The sequence below is a fragment of the Drosophila mojavensis genome, unplaced genomic scaffold (assembly GCF_018153725.1).
Source record: "Drosophila mojavensis isolate 15081-1352.22 unplaced genomic scaffold, ASM1815372v1 contig_80, whole genome shotgun sequence".
NCBI classification, from domain to species: Eukaryota; Metazoa; Arthropoda; class Insecta; order Diptera; family Drosophilidae; genus Drosophila; species Drosophila mojavensis.
In genome coordinates this window covers 1,944,835-1,962,964 of record NW_025318906.1, presented here as the reverse complement: position 1 = coordinate 1,962,964, position 18,130 = coordinate 1,944,835, and the positions used below count along the sequence as shown (strand labels likewise).

General features: G+C 41.1%; 2 protein-coding genes across 4 annotated transcripts in view; one reads left to right on the top strand and one right to left on the bottom strand.

Annotated features, from left to right (window-relative positions):
• LOC6578431 overlaps nt 1-7,075 on the bottom strand; it is a 43,645-nt gene extending 36,570 nt beyond the window's left edge. The window contains 5 exon segments of the mRNA XM_032729816.2: nt 1,392-1,911; nt 2,640-3,081; nt 3,083-3,135; nt 3,138-3,325; nt 6,457-7,075. Coding sequence (XP_032585707.1) covers nt 1,392-1,911; nt 2,640-3,081; nt 3,083-3,135; nt 3,138-3,325; nt 6,457-6,496 — 1,243 coding nt within the window. The 5' untranslated portion in view covers nt 6,497-7,075.
• A 3,266-nt stretch (nt 7,076-10,341) lies between these two features.
• LOC6578427 (PTB domain-containing adapter protein ced-6) lies at nt 10,342-18,036 on the top strand. Of its 3 annotated transcripts, none has more exons than XM_032729773.2 (7): nt 10,342-10,415; nt 14,182-14,607; nt 15,357-15,784; nt 16,194-16,420; nt 16,484-16,921; nt 16,994-17,130; nt 17,389-18,036. In XM_032729773.2, the coding sequence occupies exons 2-7, from the start codon at nt 14,290-14,292 to the stop codon at nt 17,443-17,445; spliced, it is 1,605 nt and encodes a 534-aa protein (XP_032585664.1). In that variant the 5' UTR covers nt 10,342-10,415; nt 14,182-14,289; the 3' UTR covers nt 17,446-18,036. The 3 variants fall into 3 exon arrangements, with proteins under 3 accessions (XP_032585664.1, XP_032585665.1, XP_002004339.1); XM_032729774.2 differs by having other exon boundaries at nt 10,363-10,418; XM_002004303.4 differs by lacking the exon at nt 10,342-10,415 and adding an exon at nt 11,549-11,700.
• Nucleotides 18,037-18,130: the final 94 nt, after the last annotated feature.

Genomic DNA, 18,130 nt, shown 5'->3' with positions numbered 1-18,130 from the left:
GTGGAAAAGAGCTCTAAAACCGAAACACAAATAATCAGTTCTCAAGAAACCTAGAGATAAAACTGGAAATCTTTAAAAGAAATATAAAATATAATTCTTTAATTCCACATAAACACAACTTCAATTCAAATCTCAAATAGGTTTTTTTACTAAGATTTCGCTTCAGCTTCAACATCATTGCGCTTGTCGCTCCACATTTTGGGCTTTGCTTCGAACTTTCTCAAATGAGCTGAAGAGCACTTAGGAAAGTTTTAGTTTAAGAAGATTCAATTGGATCAATCGAATCAAATATTATGTTTGAGAGTCGGTCTTAAGCACTTAATGCTCAAATGAACTAATTTGGCAATCGTTACAGGTTACACAACGAGCAACTCAGCCGCTAATGAACACTGTGAGCTGAGAAGAAGAAGAAGAGGAATATATTTGGTTTGCTTGCAACAAGCAACGCGAAGGCGCCCCCAAAGGACCAGCAATAGCCAATTGAGCCACGTTTTCAGTTTGCCCTCCAGAGAGGCCATCAAGAAGAGCTAAAGAGTCAAAGTGTACGGGAGAGAGGAAAGGTGGTGTGAAAGGAGAGATACCCTGTAGACTAGTGGATAGAGACAGAGAGAGGTTTATACATAATATTTTTTCTATGTGTTGGTAGAATCATATAAAAATCGAAACAGTATTGAAGAGGTCAGCTTGGATTAAAAAGAAAGATCTCTTATGATCTATGAATCAGTTTTGAGTACAGCTAGATCTCTGACAAATATTGAGGAAATCCTAACATCTAATCTATACGTATACATACATATACCTTCTCCTTTATAATGTCTTCAAATACCTATACCCACATATGAACATAAGATGTATGCAGAACAATATACCCCATGCAAGCTTACGTGCTTACAGGGTATCTAACAAATGCTTGGCTAGTGTGAAAATCAATGAGCCACCAACCGCGTGCACAGCTGGACTACAACTAGAGACAAGAAGCAAGAAAAAATGCAGAACAAGAGAGTGTAAGAGAGAGAGAGAGAGAGGGGAGGATAGAGAGTTGGGTTGGCGGCCGCCGGAGGCCAAGTTTATTCGCATTTAATTGAATAATTGTTAGGCTAGCCACGTACGCTCAGTCCGAAAGGATATGTGGCCAAGGATATTTGCGGCTTTAAAGCGCAACGCCTCGAAATAAGCAACAGCAAAGCAAAATACAGTTTCGACAGTTGTCAATTTTTAAGGCCGAAAACAAAAGCAGCGCTCAGAGACAGACAAGCCGTGCACCTGTACAAGCGGCTGTCGATTTATGTGGCGCATCTCAAATGCAGGCAGAGATAGCAATGCTCTCTCCTGTCTCTATCTCTCTCCCTCTCTTTCTCTTCTCTGTAAGCTATTGTGCTGGTCAGACTTACCGTTCCCCAGTGGCACATTCGTTTGCGGCTGCTGCTGCTCCATGGACAGTTTATTTGTTGTGGCAACAGTTGTTGCTGCTGCTACGACTGTTGTTGTTGCTGTTGCTGCTGTTGCTGTTGCTGCTGCTGCTGTTACTGCTGTTGTTGTCGCTGTTGCCACCTGCTTGTTGACGCTCTTGCTCAGTCTCAATATAGTCGTGCCACCCGCTGCTGCCGCTGCCGCCGCCGCTGGCGCCTTCAGCTTCTGCAACGTAGCAGCCACCGCTTTGGGCGCCTTCGAGCTGCGCGAAACGCTCAGCAGATGCGTCTGCTGCGTCACATTGCTGCTGTTGGCGTTGTTGCTCTTGTTGCTGCTGCTGTTGCTGCTGCTGCTCAACTGCAGCGGCGGCGTGTTGTTGGCGGCAGACGTCGAGTTGCGTATGACTAGTATAGACTGTGATTTCTCCAGGCGCTTCAGCGTTTGCAGCACAAAGGGCGACTTGCTGTCGCAATTGCTCTCAGAGCTGAGACTGCGAGAGGCCTGAAAGAGGAAGTGAAAAAGAGTTAGAAAGAGGAGAAGTAGAGTAATGATAATGATAATGCCAATGATGATGCCAATCATAATCATGATGATAATGATAATGATATACATTGAACAGTGAACAATGAACAATGAACAATGAACAATGAACAGAGAACAATGAACAATGAACCATGAGCAATGAACAATGAACAATGAACAGAGAACAGTGAACAGTGAACAATGAACAATGAACAAACAATGAACAATGAACAATGAACAATGAACAATGAACAATGAACAATGAACAATGAACAATGAACAATGAACAATGAACAATGAACAATGAACAATGAACAATGAACAATGAACAATGAACAATGAACAATGAGCAATGAACAATGAACAATGAACAATGAACAATGAACCATGAGCAATGGACAATGAACAATGAACCATGCGCAATGAACAATGAACAATGAACAGAAAACAGTGAACAGTGAACAATGAACAATGAACAATGAACAATGAACAATGAACAATGAACCATAAGCAACGAACAATGAACAATGAACCATGAACAATGAACAATGAACAATGAACAATGAACAATGAGCAATGAGCAATGAACAATGAACAATAAACAAAGAAGTATATACAATGAATCACAATAATAAAGATAAAGAAAATTGCCAATAATAATACAAATTTCAATGAGCAATAATAATGCTAACGACTATGATGCTTACATGCTTCAGCATAAAGGGGCGCTCGATCAGCTTTGTGGCATTGTTGTTGCTGTTGCTGCTGTTCACCTGCGCCTTGAGCACGCTCTCGAGCTGGCTGGCATTGATGGGCGTCTGCAGCAGGATCGTATTCGTGTCCTTGCCACTGCTGGCTACAATTGAGATGCTGCCCGAGCTGCTGTTGCTGGCGTTGCTGCAGCTGTTGATGATGTTGCTGCCATTGCTGCTGCTGCTGCTGTTGCTGCTGCTACTGCTGTTGCTGTTGCTCTGGACAATCGTTTTGCGTGCCACAGTTGTCGTGGTGGGCAGCTGATTGAGCGTCAGGGCTGTCGCCTTCTCCTGCTGCTGCTCGCTGAGCAGGCTGAGTATATCCTGCTTGTTCTGTATGATGATCTGTCCATTCTCGTTGCGAGTGCCGCGCAGCAAGATGATGTTGCTGCTGCCGCTGTTGTTGTTGCTGCCGCTGCTGCTGCTGCTGCTGTTGCTGTTGCTGCTGCCGCGCTGCTGTTGCATGGCCTCGATCTTGAGTTTGGCAGCGCGTAAGCTAGTTGTTGTCGTTGTTGCCGTTGCTGCTGCCGTTGCTGCTGCCGTTGCTGCTGCTGCTGTTGCGACCTCATTGCTGTGGCTCAGCTTGGCGCTGCTCTGCGATTTGACCAGGCTAACACGGCTCAGGCCATTCTTTGTTTGGTCTGAGAATAAAAAGTAAATAAAGCACATTATTATCGAGAGTCAAGTTGGGCCAACTTTGCGCATAACTCAAAACGCCCCAAACCAGGCAGCGACAGGCGGCGGCTTTGTATGCAGATCTGAAAGATTGCCAAGCTAAACAGCTGGCAGATTTATGACTGCGAGGGTTGATTTCACAATTTGGAAAGTAGCTCAAATGTGTGGAGGTATTACAGAGGGAGAGAGAGACAGAGAGAGAGAGAGAGTGATCTAGTGGAACGTCTTACGGAAAAGGTTAGGTATTCATACCTTCATTCATTAATATTCATATTCGTATGATCTATTCCAGAAGAATCAATGTATCAAATTTCGATATCGAAATATTATATATATTTGTTGATTAAGCTGCATCGATAGCTCTTAAAGTTCTCGAGATACGATGAAACGGTCGAAGGAACCGTTTGAAATGCAGACAGATCACATTCAAGAAGCTTGCGAATGGTTTATTTAATGTCTCAAATTCATAATCAAATATTGAATAAAAGCCCTGAAAAGCTTCATATATAATAATATACTCAATAATCTATGTCCACTAGCAAAGCTCCACTCTTCGGAGATCGTCGCTTTTATCTATCTATCTTTTATCTCTCGCATTTCAATCCATTCATCGACAAACATCAAATGCTTAAAACACTTGTTAAGCCAACGAACAATGTTAGGGGCAACCCTCGCATGGGCAGTTATTGTCAGCTCATAACTAGAAATCTGACAGCGTTTGGGGCGCAACAAATTTTGACAAGCTGGGCTGGCCCATTGTGTGTGTGCGTCTATTGCGAGCAGATCAGTTGAGCGTTACGTATGCGCGACATAGAGCTTAGACGGCCACAACAATGGCTGAAGGCTGACAGTGGAGAGAGGCTATAAAGGACACACACACACACACACAGAGAAAGAGAGAGAGAGTGAGAGAGCGAGAGAGAGGGCAGGCTGGTCGCTAAATCAAGCGAAAGACGACATGTTTATGGCTCACACACAGGACTACTTAGCTGGTAAAACGCAATAAAAGTGCAACAAACAAACAGAGCGACGACAGCTGAGCAGAGGCGGGGCTGCGGGCGGGGTGGCTTTGAAGGGGGGAGTGGTGGTTGGTAAAGTGTCAGGCTGCATGCGTTGCCAAATATAGACTCCAAGGCTGAAGGCGACACGAAACAAAAGTGAGCGCCGGAAACATTTAAACGTAGCTAAACACTTGTATGCCAAGGAAAGGGGAGGATGACAGCCCCCAGAGCCTCCCCCAGCGTCTGCCAGAGCAAGGCAGCTGCTCTTAGCCCTCAGCTCGCCCAGCTCCCCTCCCCCTGACCCAGCTGTTTTGAAAACGTGCGGGTCATAATTAGCCACTGCCACTGCTGGCCGTCTGTGACCATGTGCAAAGATACCTACATATAAGTACAGTGAAGGCTGCCTACCGTGAACCATAAATAGAGATTTGGCTGAGAAAAAGCACAGGCAAGCAAAATAGTAAACTAAATTTGCTAAAATTAAGCAGTTGAGCTTCAAGCAGCCGTTCATTAGGCGCTGTTTCACTGTACTTTTGAATGGCATCCCAATAAATACCAAAAATATATTAAACTGCTCGCCAAAAGTTTGCCTAGAATCAAGCAAATATTTACTCAAGGCAGCTGTTCTTTAACAAAGTCTTCACTGTACTAGCACATATGTAAGTAGTCAAGCAATTGTGTGTGTGTGTGAAAAGGTCGCCAAGCAAAACAATCAGGCGGGCAACCAGGCAGCCAGTCAGCCAGGCCAACAGAAGGAGTCAGAGCTGAGCAGCGACCATTCATTCGGGCGCACATACTTCATTGTAATGTATGGCAGGACACAGGACCGCCCCAAACGCAGGACCTAGGCCTAACAGCCATAACAACAGCTACAACAACAACAGCGAGAGCTAAGTAACAACAAAAGTCCTGGCACATAAAACACTGCTGCGAAAGGCGAGAGGACGAGAGAGAATGGCTCAGCATAAGGCTTTGCTGAAGTTTCGCATATTTTTGCGTTCGTTCGCGGCTTTTGATGTGTGAGAGGCGGCGCACAGTGGAACAAAATATATGGAAGCAAAATTAAAATAAGAAGAGCAGCATATGTGTAACATTAAAAATATTATTTAAACAGATCTTTAAAATTACTATACAAAATATTGTATATAAAATTCATAATTAATAAAAATACATTTTAAAAATATTCTATAAATAAATTAATCTTGTAATCAAAAAAATAAATTACTATATATATAAAAATAAATAAATAAATAAAATATAAATATTTAAGTCCATAAAAATAAATTATTTATTTGAAAATCGTAAAAATATTTACGATTGAAAAATAATTAAAACGAATATTAATGCAGTTACACCAAACAATTTTTTAATGAGTCATTAAAGAAAAAGTAACGAATTTCTAAATATTAAAAGGAAAAAAAATATTTATGACTCATTAAATGGAAAACACTTGCTGTACTGTATTTGCTTATTCAAGTCATGTTGAACTACATGCAACCACTGTGCAGGCCGACGCACGTGGCATCAAGCATGGCAAGTGTCAGAGAGAGGGGCGACGGGTGTAAGCTCAACGCACTACAAGAGGACAAGGAGGCGGACTGGCAACGCTGCTATGCAAAAACGACAAATTGCAAGTCTATTGAAATTTTATTAGAAACATAAATCAAAAGCCAGAGGAATGAGTATGATAAATAAGACATGACACTTAATAAATATACAAATACACGATTTTTTACAGGATAACAAACAGACGAGCCACAAAAAAATAAAAACAAACTGAAAAAAAAAACAAGAAATTGTGCCAAAGAAACCGCAAAGCAAAATGCCCTTGAGTGAAAACAAAACAAAACAAAACAACAACAAAAACCTAACAACAAAATCTAATTGGAAAACCAATACGGCAACGCTAATCGAAGCAGCGCACTTATCAGAGAGAGATAACAGCGCAGCTCATCGATAATTATGTTATGTACACAGTGCGTAAACATGTGTACGTGTGTATGACTTTGTGTGTGTGTGTGGGAGGGAAAGAATGGGAACGGGAGTGAATGAGAACGAGAAGGAGGCTAGTATATGGGAGACGTTGTTTTACTTACTTTGCTGCAGATTTAGATTCAGATTCAAATTCAGATTCATATCCAGCAACAACTACGACTGCGGGAGCGGGAAAAGCCAATTGTTTGGGACTCGTTTTCCATGTGGAACAGCTCGCGAACGATTTTCTTTGCGATTCGTTTCGTTGCTTTTTGTTGTTGTTGTTTTCCTTTTTGGGGCCACACTCTTAAAATAAACACCTGGTGGGCAGCGCAGCAACTGCAGGCGACGGCATCTGCATCGTTGCGCATTAACTTAACTGTTCACTGTTAAATGCCATTTTCTACACACACTATATATATTTATATACATATACATATATACAATATGCACGCACAAACACTGGCACACACGTAAACCTATCTATTTACATATGTGCGTGTACATATGTTGCAGCAGCAAAAACTTCTCGATATCCAACACGGGAAAAAAAGGTAAACAAAACTCTGCTCGCCCGCGCGCGTGTGTGTGTGCAGCGCACGTATGGCTGGCTTTGCTATTATATTAATAACGCGACCACGCTAAATGCAATGTGAAAATTAGCGAACAAATGTAAATGTTTCAATTATAAATATTTTTAAGACGTTCAGCAAATCGCGGTGGTCGGGCGATATGCGCGCAACTGACTATCGAAATGTTAGCGCTGCTCGCGCATATCGATTGTACGTGTGCAACGAGCTGTTAATGCTTTACAGCTGTTGAGAGGAGTTTACAACCATGCAGTGCTGCCACAGTGCTGAAAGTGGTAACAGTGTTGTGCTAAACAGCTGTTGATCGGAGCTCAGAACCATATATAGTTGCCACACTACGGGGAAAACGTTAATGTGCTAAGGCAACGGAGCGCGCCAACATTTAATTTAAATGTCAAGACTTTCCTATATCATATGCATTTAATGACCTTGTCCCACGTTATTGTTTTGTTTTTTGTGCAACGACTGCAATTTATGATGCCATTAAGAAACCCGATCTGCGTTGCATAAACAGAAAAACGGCAACAACAACAAAAACCTTCTATAATTGTTTTCCTTTTTTTTCTATTTTTTTTTTTCCTAAAACAAAACTTTCGCTCTTTTCCGTTTGCCCCTCCGAGTCTCCACAGCCGCTGGCCCCCATTCAACGGAAGTCTCACACTATCTCAACCAAGCGACCAAGCGGAATACAGAATAATTGCTCTCTGCCTGTGCCAGTCGGTGCCATAGCGCCAACAACTACAACTACAACTACAGCAGCAACAGCAACAACAATCGCAACAATGACAAAACTTATCTGTGTTGCTGTTGTTATTGTCGCTTGTTATTTTATTGTCGCATTGAAAATAATATACAAAATAATTGAATTACTCTGCAAACACACACAGACGCATATGCATGTATGTGTTGGGGGCGTTCAGTGCTCGAAAGTGTGCGCTGACTGATAAGCCCAAGTCAGGCCAAAGCCAGATCACGAATTGTTTTTTGAGCGAAATAAGCGCAGCAGCAAGTGCAGCCGCCACAGGGTGATCACGGTTCAGACAGTGCCAGTGATTACACAGGCGCGATAAGAGCGCAGTCGCCGTCCGCCCGTCGCATTCAAACGAAAACAAAATAAATAAAAATAAAAAAAAGCGTGAAGCAAAAACGTGACTTGAGCTGCGCTTTAACATTGTCACGTATGTAAATTATGCTGCCTAACAGCGCAGCTGACGTCGCTGCCGGCACTAACTCTAGGCTTATAAAAAAGTAGTTATTTATTTAATTTATTTATTTATTTCTCCTCTTTTTTTTTTTGAAGATTGCGCTTTAGAAATACCAGCACGTCTCGAAATGGGAAAACTGGCTGTCATTTGATAAATGCATATTTACAATAACATTTTTATGACATTTAATTTTAAGCAGACGCCCATTACCAATTGTTGTTGTTGCTGCTGTTATTCTTATTGGATTTGGTTAATTGGGCCTTTGAACTCAACGAAACCTTACTGATAAAGTCAGACTCGGCGACAAGTAACAGAACTCGATTTAAAACACAAACAAGCCGTACCCTGTGCTCGGCGGCAGTCAACGCCCCTAAGAAGGCGGCGACGACATCGATAACAATGATACGCAATAACAAAAATTAAATGCCAATATTGTTTATAATTTGCATGATCTGTGGAGGAAAAAAACAAAGGTCTCGCTGTCTCAAGCACAGGGTGGGCGGGGGCAGCGTTGGGTGTGACATCAGCATGAGCACACAAGCAAAACAAAAATAACGCCCCAGCAATTTGCCTGAGTCGCCCTATGAACGGAACGGAACGGACTGAAAGAAAAGCCAAAGCCTCTCAATGAAAACAAAAAACAACAAAAATGAATTTGCAATAAAGGCAACGAAAATGGCAAAATGCAGCCATGGCCTAACTGTAAACGCTCTCTCCCTCTCTTTAGTTTTGTACTAGTTACTGATGTGCTGAGCGACAGTATGACTGAGTTTTATGAGAGCGCTAAAGTCGCAGGTACCGGGATGCCATTCGCAAGCCTGGAATACTCTCGCATACACGCTCACACACGGACACATGCACTCGTGTACATGTTAAGCCGGTTTCGGGAGCATCAACACACTTGGCCTGTCGATGCAATTTACCGTGCAACGCTGCAGTCAAAATGTGGCAAAAATTGATGGAAAATACTGATGAACAAAATAAAAAAATGCACGGCATGCATTTACCAGCAGCAACGACAACCATAATTAAAATCCTCGTATGTGGACAGTTAAATACAAACATACATGCATGTATGTACATAGTGACATGCATTTGTATGGTACATCGTACATTATACGCCTGACTTAGGAAACCAGTTTTATTGCAATTCAACCAACCAAAGGCAAAACCCCAAGAAATTACGTATCACAAATGTGTATGCACACATATACATACCTACATGTATACAAACATACATACATATGTATGTGTGTATATGCTTATAAATGTATTTATATGTATGCTGCCGCTACAGCTTTGGTCTTCTGCCCTCTCTATAGCAGCAGCCGCAACAACAATATTGTCTTCAAGTCAGGTCTTTGTTTTACACAAGCAAAGCTTACAAACAAACACTTACACATACACATACACTCGCGCGCACACACTCGTACACATTTTTATAAAATGTAAACGATTTGTTTCTTGTGTGTGTTTAACCACCTGTTGTTGTAATTATTTCTACGAATCTTGATGTTTTAACGGATTCTCTATGCAAACAAACGTTGGGCCAACAAAATTGTGCACAAAATAATTTCTATCAAAGTGTAAAACAATTGAAAAGCAACAGGTAAAACTTTTAAATGCACACACACTCACACGCACACACTGCCGCACAAATGAGCGCTTACTCATACCGCTTATGTATGTGTCGGTGCTTCGACCACAAAAGAGAAAACTACGCTTAATCCCCTACAGTAGAAGTGGTCAGGTATATGAGTTCATTAGGTCAATGTGAAAATTACTTGTTCAAATACACTATTTATACGACAGAGCATTCTAAATTAAATTACTGTTTCATGTTCATATTTAAATAATAGAATAATTTAAATGTTGTGTAAATGTAAAAATTTCCTCACCATATTATAATATTACTTTGCACATGTAGCGCATGCTTTAGGTTCATCAAGCATATGCTCAAATCGTAAGCGAGCAATAACTAGTTTTACGTATGTATCACAGAAACCAGGGCTGCATGTCAAATATTTTTTTGCTCATTAGCTTTTCCGCCTGCTTCAAATAGAGTTGCTCACTGGAAATCGGCCATTCAGTGGGATGGACATGCGCATTACTTTGGCAGCCAACTGCAATTGACTGCCACTTGAGCTGAGTACTGTGTGCGAGTGAGTACGCAGCCCTGGCAGGTGCAAAATGAAACGGCCTCATAACTTTTTGGTCAACGCAACGGCAGCTCGAGCCTCAGTCTCTTGCGCGTGATCGGTAAAAACAAATCGACGGACCGTGAAGGTGGTGAGGATATTCCATCGTCAGTGTCGATGTGTTTTTTGTTGTTGCTGCTGCTGCGGCTGCTGTTATCTTGCTTGTTGTAAATTTGCGCAGTAAATTAAGAAAATAAAACGAAATACGACAAAAAATAAAAATAAAATAAATTCGCGACGAGTCCGCATCACCCAAAACCGAGAGTGAGCGAGAGGGAGAGAGAGAGAGCAAAACAGGCAGTTAGTCAGGAGGAGACTGAGAGCGCGCAAAATCTAAACGGCTGTTGTTGTTGCTGCTGCTGTATTAGTGTTTGTACCAGCCGCAGCGTCCCGCCATTGTTGCCGATTTTGTGATAGTTGTTGTTGTTATTATTATTATTATCTGTCCACTGTGCATCGCGTGTAACTGTAAAAACTGTGCCACAGCCGCAACTGTATAGCCTCCAGCTCCAGCTGCGCACTCTCGCCCGCATCGCATCAATTGCACTAATTTCTTCAATCAGCGCACAAGGCAAGATTCACATTTTTAACGAGTAAAACTAGCGAAAATTGTTTAACAAGTGAAAAGCATGTAGATGTATGTAAATTTGGCCCATTGTCCAAATTTAGAATCTAAATCCGGAATACACTGGAAATAAATCATTTAATGAGTTGCTCCTTGCTACAGCTGTGTGTGTTGTTGTTCATTTTGCACTGTCATCTGCGAGAGAGTTCCAGTTTGTGTGGGCGAGAGAAAGAAAAATATGAGAAGAGAGTGTGTATGAGTGAGTGAGTGTGATTGAACGTTATGAGTGGGATCAAGGAGAGCGAATTCGTGTGTATTAAATGCAATATTAAAGTGAAGTTTAAAAATATTTTTGCGGTCAAATTGTATAACTAATTTTTTGTATAACTAATTTTTTTTTATAATGACCGGAGTGCTCTCGCACTTGCCAGAAGCGGCATCATCTATGTATGTTGCCGTTGTGTGCTCTAATCTCGATTTATCTCAGCAGCGAGCGGCAATCTTAACAATTGTTTATTGTGTTTCTCTTCCCCTCTCTTCTTCTCTTTGTGAGCATATGTGTGCGCTCGTGTGTATGCGTGTGTGTTGAGCTCAAATGCAAGTGAATTAAACGAAACGACTTGAAAAAGTTGAAGCTTTGCTTTTTTGTTGTTTAGTACGCAGCTGTCTCCCGACGTGTACGTTACGTGTTGGCGCCGTGGCGCTGTAGCGGTGAAAATCTGTAACTCTCTGTAAAATACTGCGAAACTGTTGCAAAAAAAAAAAGAAACGTATTTTAACATCAATTTAACGCCTTGCTAAGCAAACGGTATGCGTGGTTTTTTCAGTTAAAGAAACGCAAAGAAAAGCAAAAGTGCAAATGCAAAATTATAAATATAATTGTCTGCAGTGTGTCAGTGTGTTTGATTAAGTTTAAATTACACACTTTTTGCTATGCACGCACGCACACACGCAAGCGCAGTACGCAGTACGCAGCGCCCGCTAATTATGAAAGTTTTTATTGTTTTCTTGATTGACTTGGCCCAAAAGCGCCGCCAGTGCTTGTATTATTGTTGTTGTTGATATTGTTGTTTGTTAATCGTTTGCTTGTGCAATGGCTTAAGCCTTAAGAGACGCACATTCGTAAGCAAACATTAGTTTGTCGTTGTTTTCGGTGTTGGTTTTGCGTAAACACACCTGTGGCACACCTATTAAAAATCCTAAAAGAAAGTATGCTACTGCTGGTGTGCTGCTTCAGGCCACAGAAGAAACCATAAATCAACGTTTACCAACACGTAAATAAATTATAGCATGTTATTAACGTCTGCAAGGAGAGAGAGTGAGGGAGTAGAAGATAAAGATGGCTGAGCTGAACGAAATGGTATACAACAAAAATTTCACAGTCAGTACACATAGAAGTACCGCAATAATCCCATTGTCTGTACTTTACACTCCTACGTACTGATCTACCCCGCTCTTTCTTCCTCTTTGCCTACCTCCATGTGCTGCATATACAATTATTACAATGCTGCGCTGTCGTTGAGTTGTGTTTGGCTTTTCTAATCTGTGCGCATAAACAGCATACGCATTCTGCATGCTAAACTCAACGAAGGGGGTTGGCTGCGTCGTTGACTTCCGTGAAGCTGTCAGCGTCAGCGTCTGCGTCAACGTCAGCGTCCACATAGACGTCGCGACGTCATTGCGGTTTGGCTACGAATTGTCGACATTATCTCTTTTGTTGTTCGTCGCAGTTGACGCTGGTGTCAGCTGAGCGCTGCGTCTGCTTATGTATTTTGATCAATTTTTTTTTATATTTTTAATTTTAAGTTGATTGCGCAGCAGTCAGCGGCAACGACGGCAGCGGCAGCGGCAGCGGTGACGGCGGCTCCATAATTCCGCACACAATTGCCATGCCAAATACAGGGTGTTACACTTTTCATTTCGTTTCGTTAAGCTACGCTGTGCTATTTTTGTGCCGTTGTTGCTGCTTTTGTTGATTGTTGTTGTTGTCGCCGCTTTTGGATAATTTTGCTTTCGCTTTTGTGCCATTATTGCCGTTGCTGTTGTTGTTGTTGCTGCTGTTGCCTAATACCTCGCTGCCAGTTCCCAAATCAGCTTCAAAATAAATCAAACTCATGTCCATGCATACAGTGCGCATACGTTATAGTGCATAGTCGATAAAACCTGTTTGCTGGGAGTCCCCTTAAAAAATGAAGATTTGGCCAAAACAAAACAAAAACAGAATTGCGAAAATAAATACATTTTCTTAAGCCTAAAGAACAATGAGTAAAATAATAAATGAGCTTAGATTCCGTTGCAGCGTATTTCTACTGTATGTACATATATGAACAATGGTTTATTTATTATATTTAGCAAGATTTTTCTTAATTATGAGACACACTTGGTGAAAAAAAGAAACAACACGAAATGTGAGAATTGCACGAGAATCTCATAAAATATTTCTTGCTTTTTATTAATACCAACTTTGGTCAACTTCATGTTTGTATGTGTGTGTCTGTGTTTGCGTGTGTATTGTGTGCAGTTGCTTCTGAGAAACTCTGGCTTATTGTTGTCTTGGCTTTGTCTTTAAAGGCCGCACTGTGACGTCAAAGCCAGCTGATTGTTGATGTAAGACAGTGTTGCGCAAGTTAGCTGAAGAAAAGGCCATAAAAAAGCTAAATGTGAAGCTTAACAAAAAGTAATGAAGGCATCTTAACTATGATTTAGTAAACTTATATGTAATGGTATAGCTAGAAAAGTGCCAATTAAAATAGCCAAATCTTGCATACAGAAAAAAATTAGAGAAAAAAATATAATTAGCTAAAACTCCGTTTTATATTCGAACTTCGAAGCCGCTTGAACATGGAAGATAGCTAGAGCTTGTGAAAATTCTAGCCAAGTGCGCATCACTGTCTTCTAGCACATAGAACTTGCTAATGCTATTTTAGCGCTTACTGCTGACGGCTGCATGAGCAACTGGTTTAGCTGACGCTTGACGAATGTACATACATATATAAGTAAATATATATGTATGTTTGTGTAGATGCAGATGCACTGGGGGATTGGCTTACCAGCTGGCAAGGAATGCATTCAGATTCATTGCAAGTTGTATAACGAACGAATTAATTAGTAATGGCAAATGTCTGGGGACAAGACGTTTGGAATTTATTTTTATACATATTTTTTGTTTTTGCAAATTAAGTTTCCGCTGACAAAACAAAAGGGAAAAACCCCGCACGACAAACAAATCCAATGGAAAATCGCCAATCGAGCAAAGTTCTAAACGAAATTTTTAACTCTCATTTTACAGAGTTGAACTGAGCTGAGCCAAGCTGAGCTGAGCAGATTAAAACGACGAAAACCCTAAAGAGATAAAAACGGAAAAACGGCCAAGCACAGCAAAGTGAGAGCGGGAGAGATGCCTTATCAGCCAGCGGGCAGTAACGGCAGCGGCGGCGGCGTCAGCAGCGCCAGCAGCAAAGCTGCTGCAAAAATGTCGCAGCTCAAGTTCTGGAACAAGCAGAACAGCAGCAAGCAGCAGGACAAGCAACTGCAACAGCTACAAGACTCATCCGACGGCTGCGATGCGAACGGCAACGGCAGCGGCGGCAACAACAGCGCCAGCAACGGCAGCGGCAGCGGCGGCAACTCCAAGGGCGACTCGAAGAGCGGCAAACGCAATTGGCTGCACACGCCGGAGCAGCTCATCAATGGACATGCGGTCTATCTAGTCAAGGTGAGAGAGAGAGAGAGAGAGAGATGAAGAAAGAGAGTGATAGAATGATGGGGAGGGGGTAGGGGGGAAATTAAATAAATACCCTGTATATGAAGGGTTAAGCACTGCTGCAGAGGTAAAGAGAGAGAGAGAGAGAGAAGACTGGATGTACTCTGTAATGTAATAGATAATAGCAGTAGAGAGTGAGTCAGATAGAGAGAGAGAGAGAAGAATGGGCATACTCAGAAAAAACAACTCTCAAGATCAAGTAGTAGAGGGTCTAATCTGCTTATTAAATACTATAAATCTAGTCAAATTGAGGGTCACTTCATATGTCTGAAGTAAAATTGTATTTTGCATTATTTAGACCTGTTGTACACCCCGTTAAAAGTGTTTTAGGGACTTCGATAAAGCTGTATAATGAATAAATCAAGTCTATATGGGCTATAAATATATATAGGGTATAGGCAATGTGTAGAGAATGCTAGAAACATGGTATATGTTATAAGAAACATGGTATATGGGATCGAAGGTTCGAGAAAGACAGGTTTGAGTTTATCTACAAAAACTACAGCGTACCATATTTAATTGGTACAAGTTTAAGTCTGAGACCGATTCATAGAGAGAGATATAAGAAATCTAAAGCTAACAAGAAATTAATTGCCTATGAAGAATAAGGATCCAAGAAGAAATAAGTACCATGCTATAGGGTATCTGCCAGTCAAAAAGTCCCTTTTCTAATATTTCCACTTCTAACTCTATCTCTACAGTTCTTTGGTAACCTGAGCGTGGACCAACCCAAAGGCATCGAAGTGGTCAAGGATGCAATACGTAAATTACAATTCGCCCAGCAAATGAAGAAGGCGGAAACGGGAACACAGGAGAAATTTAAGAAACTGGAGATTACGATTAGCATCAAGGGCGTGGCCATACAGGAGCCGCGCACACACAAAATACTTCATCAGTTTCCGCTGTACAACATCTCGTACTGTGCGGACGAGAAGGGCGTGAAAAAGTTCTTTAGCTTCATTGCCAAGACAATCAAGACGAAAGATAATGGCGCAACAGACATAAACGGCTACAATTCGAATGGCAACGCGAAGCCGGAGGAGACGCACGAATGCTTTGTCTTCATATCAAACAAATTGGCCTCGGACATTACGTTGACCATTGGCCAGGCCTTCGATTTAGCCTACAGGTGTGTTTGGCTTACCTTTAGCTATTCAATTGGCATTGAAAATGTATAGAAATTAGTTTAGAGTTGTTACCATTAGATTCAGCTGTCTGGCTCTTATAGTTTAGCCTGTGTGTTGTTCATCAATCATTCAGTCTATCAATCATTATGAATTGGCTGGCATTTCATTTAGGTATTCATATTTTGTCAGTATTTCTCTCTGAAATCAGATGCAGGCTTTTAGCTCCTACAGTTCAAGCTGTGCTTCAATCATCAATCGTTCATTCAATCAGTCAATACGGTTTCAATTTCAATGCAGTCAGCATTCGATTTTCTACTTCATTTTATAAAAACAAAAAAGCTATATTTGGGTTTTACCAATCATCAATCAGTCAATCAATCACTCACTTCTTCTCTTCTTTCCTCTGCACAGAAAATTCATGGACAGCAATGAGAAGACAAATCTACACAAGGCGCAGCAACAAATTGCGCATCTGCAGCAGACAATTTCGATATACAAAGAGCGACTGCGCGAACTGTCGAACAAATTGCCAAAGGGCGAGCTGGATGCAATGCTCTATAAGCTGGGCGTCAAGGATATTGTCGAGGTGCCCAGCCAGGAGCTGAATGGCACCGAACAGCTGAGCAATGGCAAGCTGGGTAAGTCTTGATTGATCATGCCAAACGTAGACTTCAATTAAACCTTTCAATCATTTTGGCCAGATGAGGACAAGCTGCTGATTGATACCAATTCGATGACCGCCTCCTCGACACATTCGTCGTCCCCCAATTCGTTCTTGCCAATTGTGCCGCCGCGGAGCAATCTGTCCAGCCAGATGAGCAGCAGCAGCAGCGGCGGTGGTGGCAAGAGCAATAGCCAGAAAATGGACGAGCTGCTCTTGAATTCGGATTCGGATAGTGATTTCGATCCACGTGCCGATGAGATACAGGATAATCTGAGCAATGGACGTAATGCCATTAGCAACGATCTGTTTGGCTTTGAGCCATCCAAGAGCTTTGGCCAGCAGCTTTTCTTCAACAACAACAACAACAACAACAGTAGCCTAAATAACAACAACAGCAGCCTAAATAACAACAACAACAACAACAGCATCAACAGCAGCGGCTTCTCCAGCGAGCTGAACATCACGCCACCTCTATGTAGGTCCATTTGAAATGTATTGAGAGTGATCAATCAATAACTGTTCATTTCTTTGCATGATCGATCAACAGTGGCACCGCCGCCAAAGATTGCGGCACCACGTCGCAGCACCTCGGTGTCCAATAGCGGCAACAATGGCTTGAATGGCAATACGGATCTGTTTGGCTCCGATCCATTCGAAATGAACAACGGACCCAGCGTGTTCAAGGTGAGCTTTGATTGAGAGAGTGATTGACAGGCTGAAGAATCCACAGGAATTCAGGAGAACAATTCGATAAAGAGGATTGATGGCATGATTGAGTGGAGATTAGCATTTTGATTTTGGAATGTAGTGAATTAGTTGAGGGAGTGATATGATTGACTGGAGATATATGACTGATGAAAGATGAATATATAGCCTTATAAAGCCCTATAAATATACACCAAATACCACAGCTATTTATACATAATCTATATATGATTTCAGAGTCAACTTAACATTGATGACTTCTCATTGGAGAGTTTGGATCCGTTGCGCAAGTGAAGGAGAAAGAGGAAGGGGAAGAGGAAGAGGAAGAGCGGCGGCAGCAGTAGATCGAAAGCGGTGCTAACTACGCCATTTGCTGCAATATCGATCGATCCGAATGAAAAGTTGTGTTACTATATATATGAGCGTATACAGTTTATAGCTATTTATAGCCTATTTGCAATTTACATATATATATATATAGAGATATTTATATATGTATATATATTTGCCTGCTGCGTAAGGAGAAATTGTTCGTTGAGATATTTTTTGAGTTTCGCGCTTGATTTATAAATATATGTGTATTATTGTTTATATAATTTTATATTGCATATTATGTATGATTATTAAATATATATATATATATGAGTCTATACATATATATATATATATATTATATTATATTATCGAATCCAATGCACTTTGTTTAAACGAATCAATTGTTGCTCTAGTTAAATAGTTTAAATCAATGTCAAATGCCGAGCAAAATAAATAACGAAATCTCGTGATAATGTGCAAAAGCTAAACAAACTAAATGTGAGAATTTTGTATAAAATAATTGTAAACAAAAAGGAAAACTAAATGAATATTATTATAATCTAACAGATATTCCATATAAATATGTCTATCAATCTATATCTATATATATATATATCTCTGCAACATGAACAATATTTATTATGATGTAAAAATAAAATGTAGC

Excerpts from the sequence above, each read along its gene's own strand:
- LOC6578427 (XM_032729773.2), top strand. The coding sequence starts at position 14,290 with ATGCCTTATCAGCCAGCGGGCAGTAACGGCAGCGGCGGCGGCGTCAGC. Across the intron at positions 14,608-15,356 it reads ATGCGGTCTATCTAGTCAAG|TTCTTTGGTAACCTGAGCGT; the intron begins GTGAGAGAGAGA and ends CTATCTCTACAG. Across the intron at positions 15,785-16,193 it reads GCCTTCGATTTAGCCTACAG|AAAATTCATGGACAGCAATG; the intron begins GTGTGTTTGGCT and ends TCCTCTGCACAG.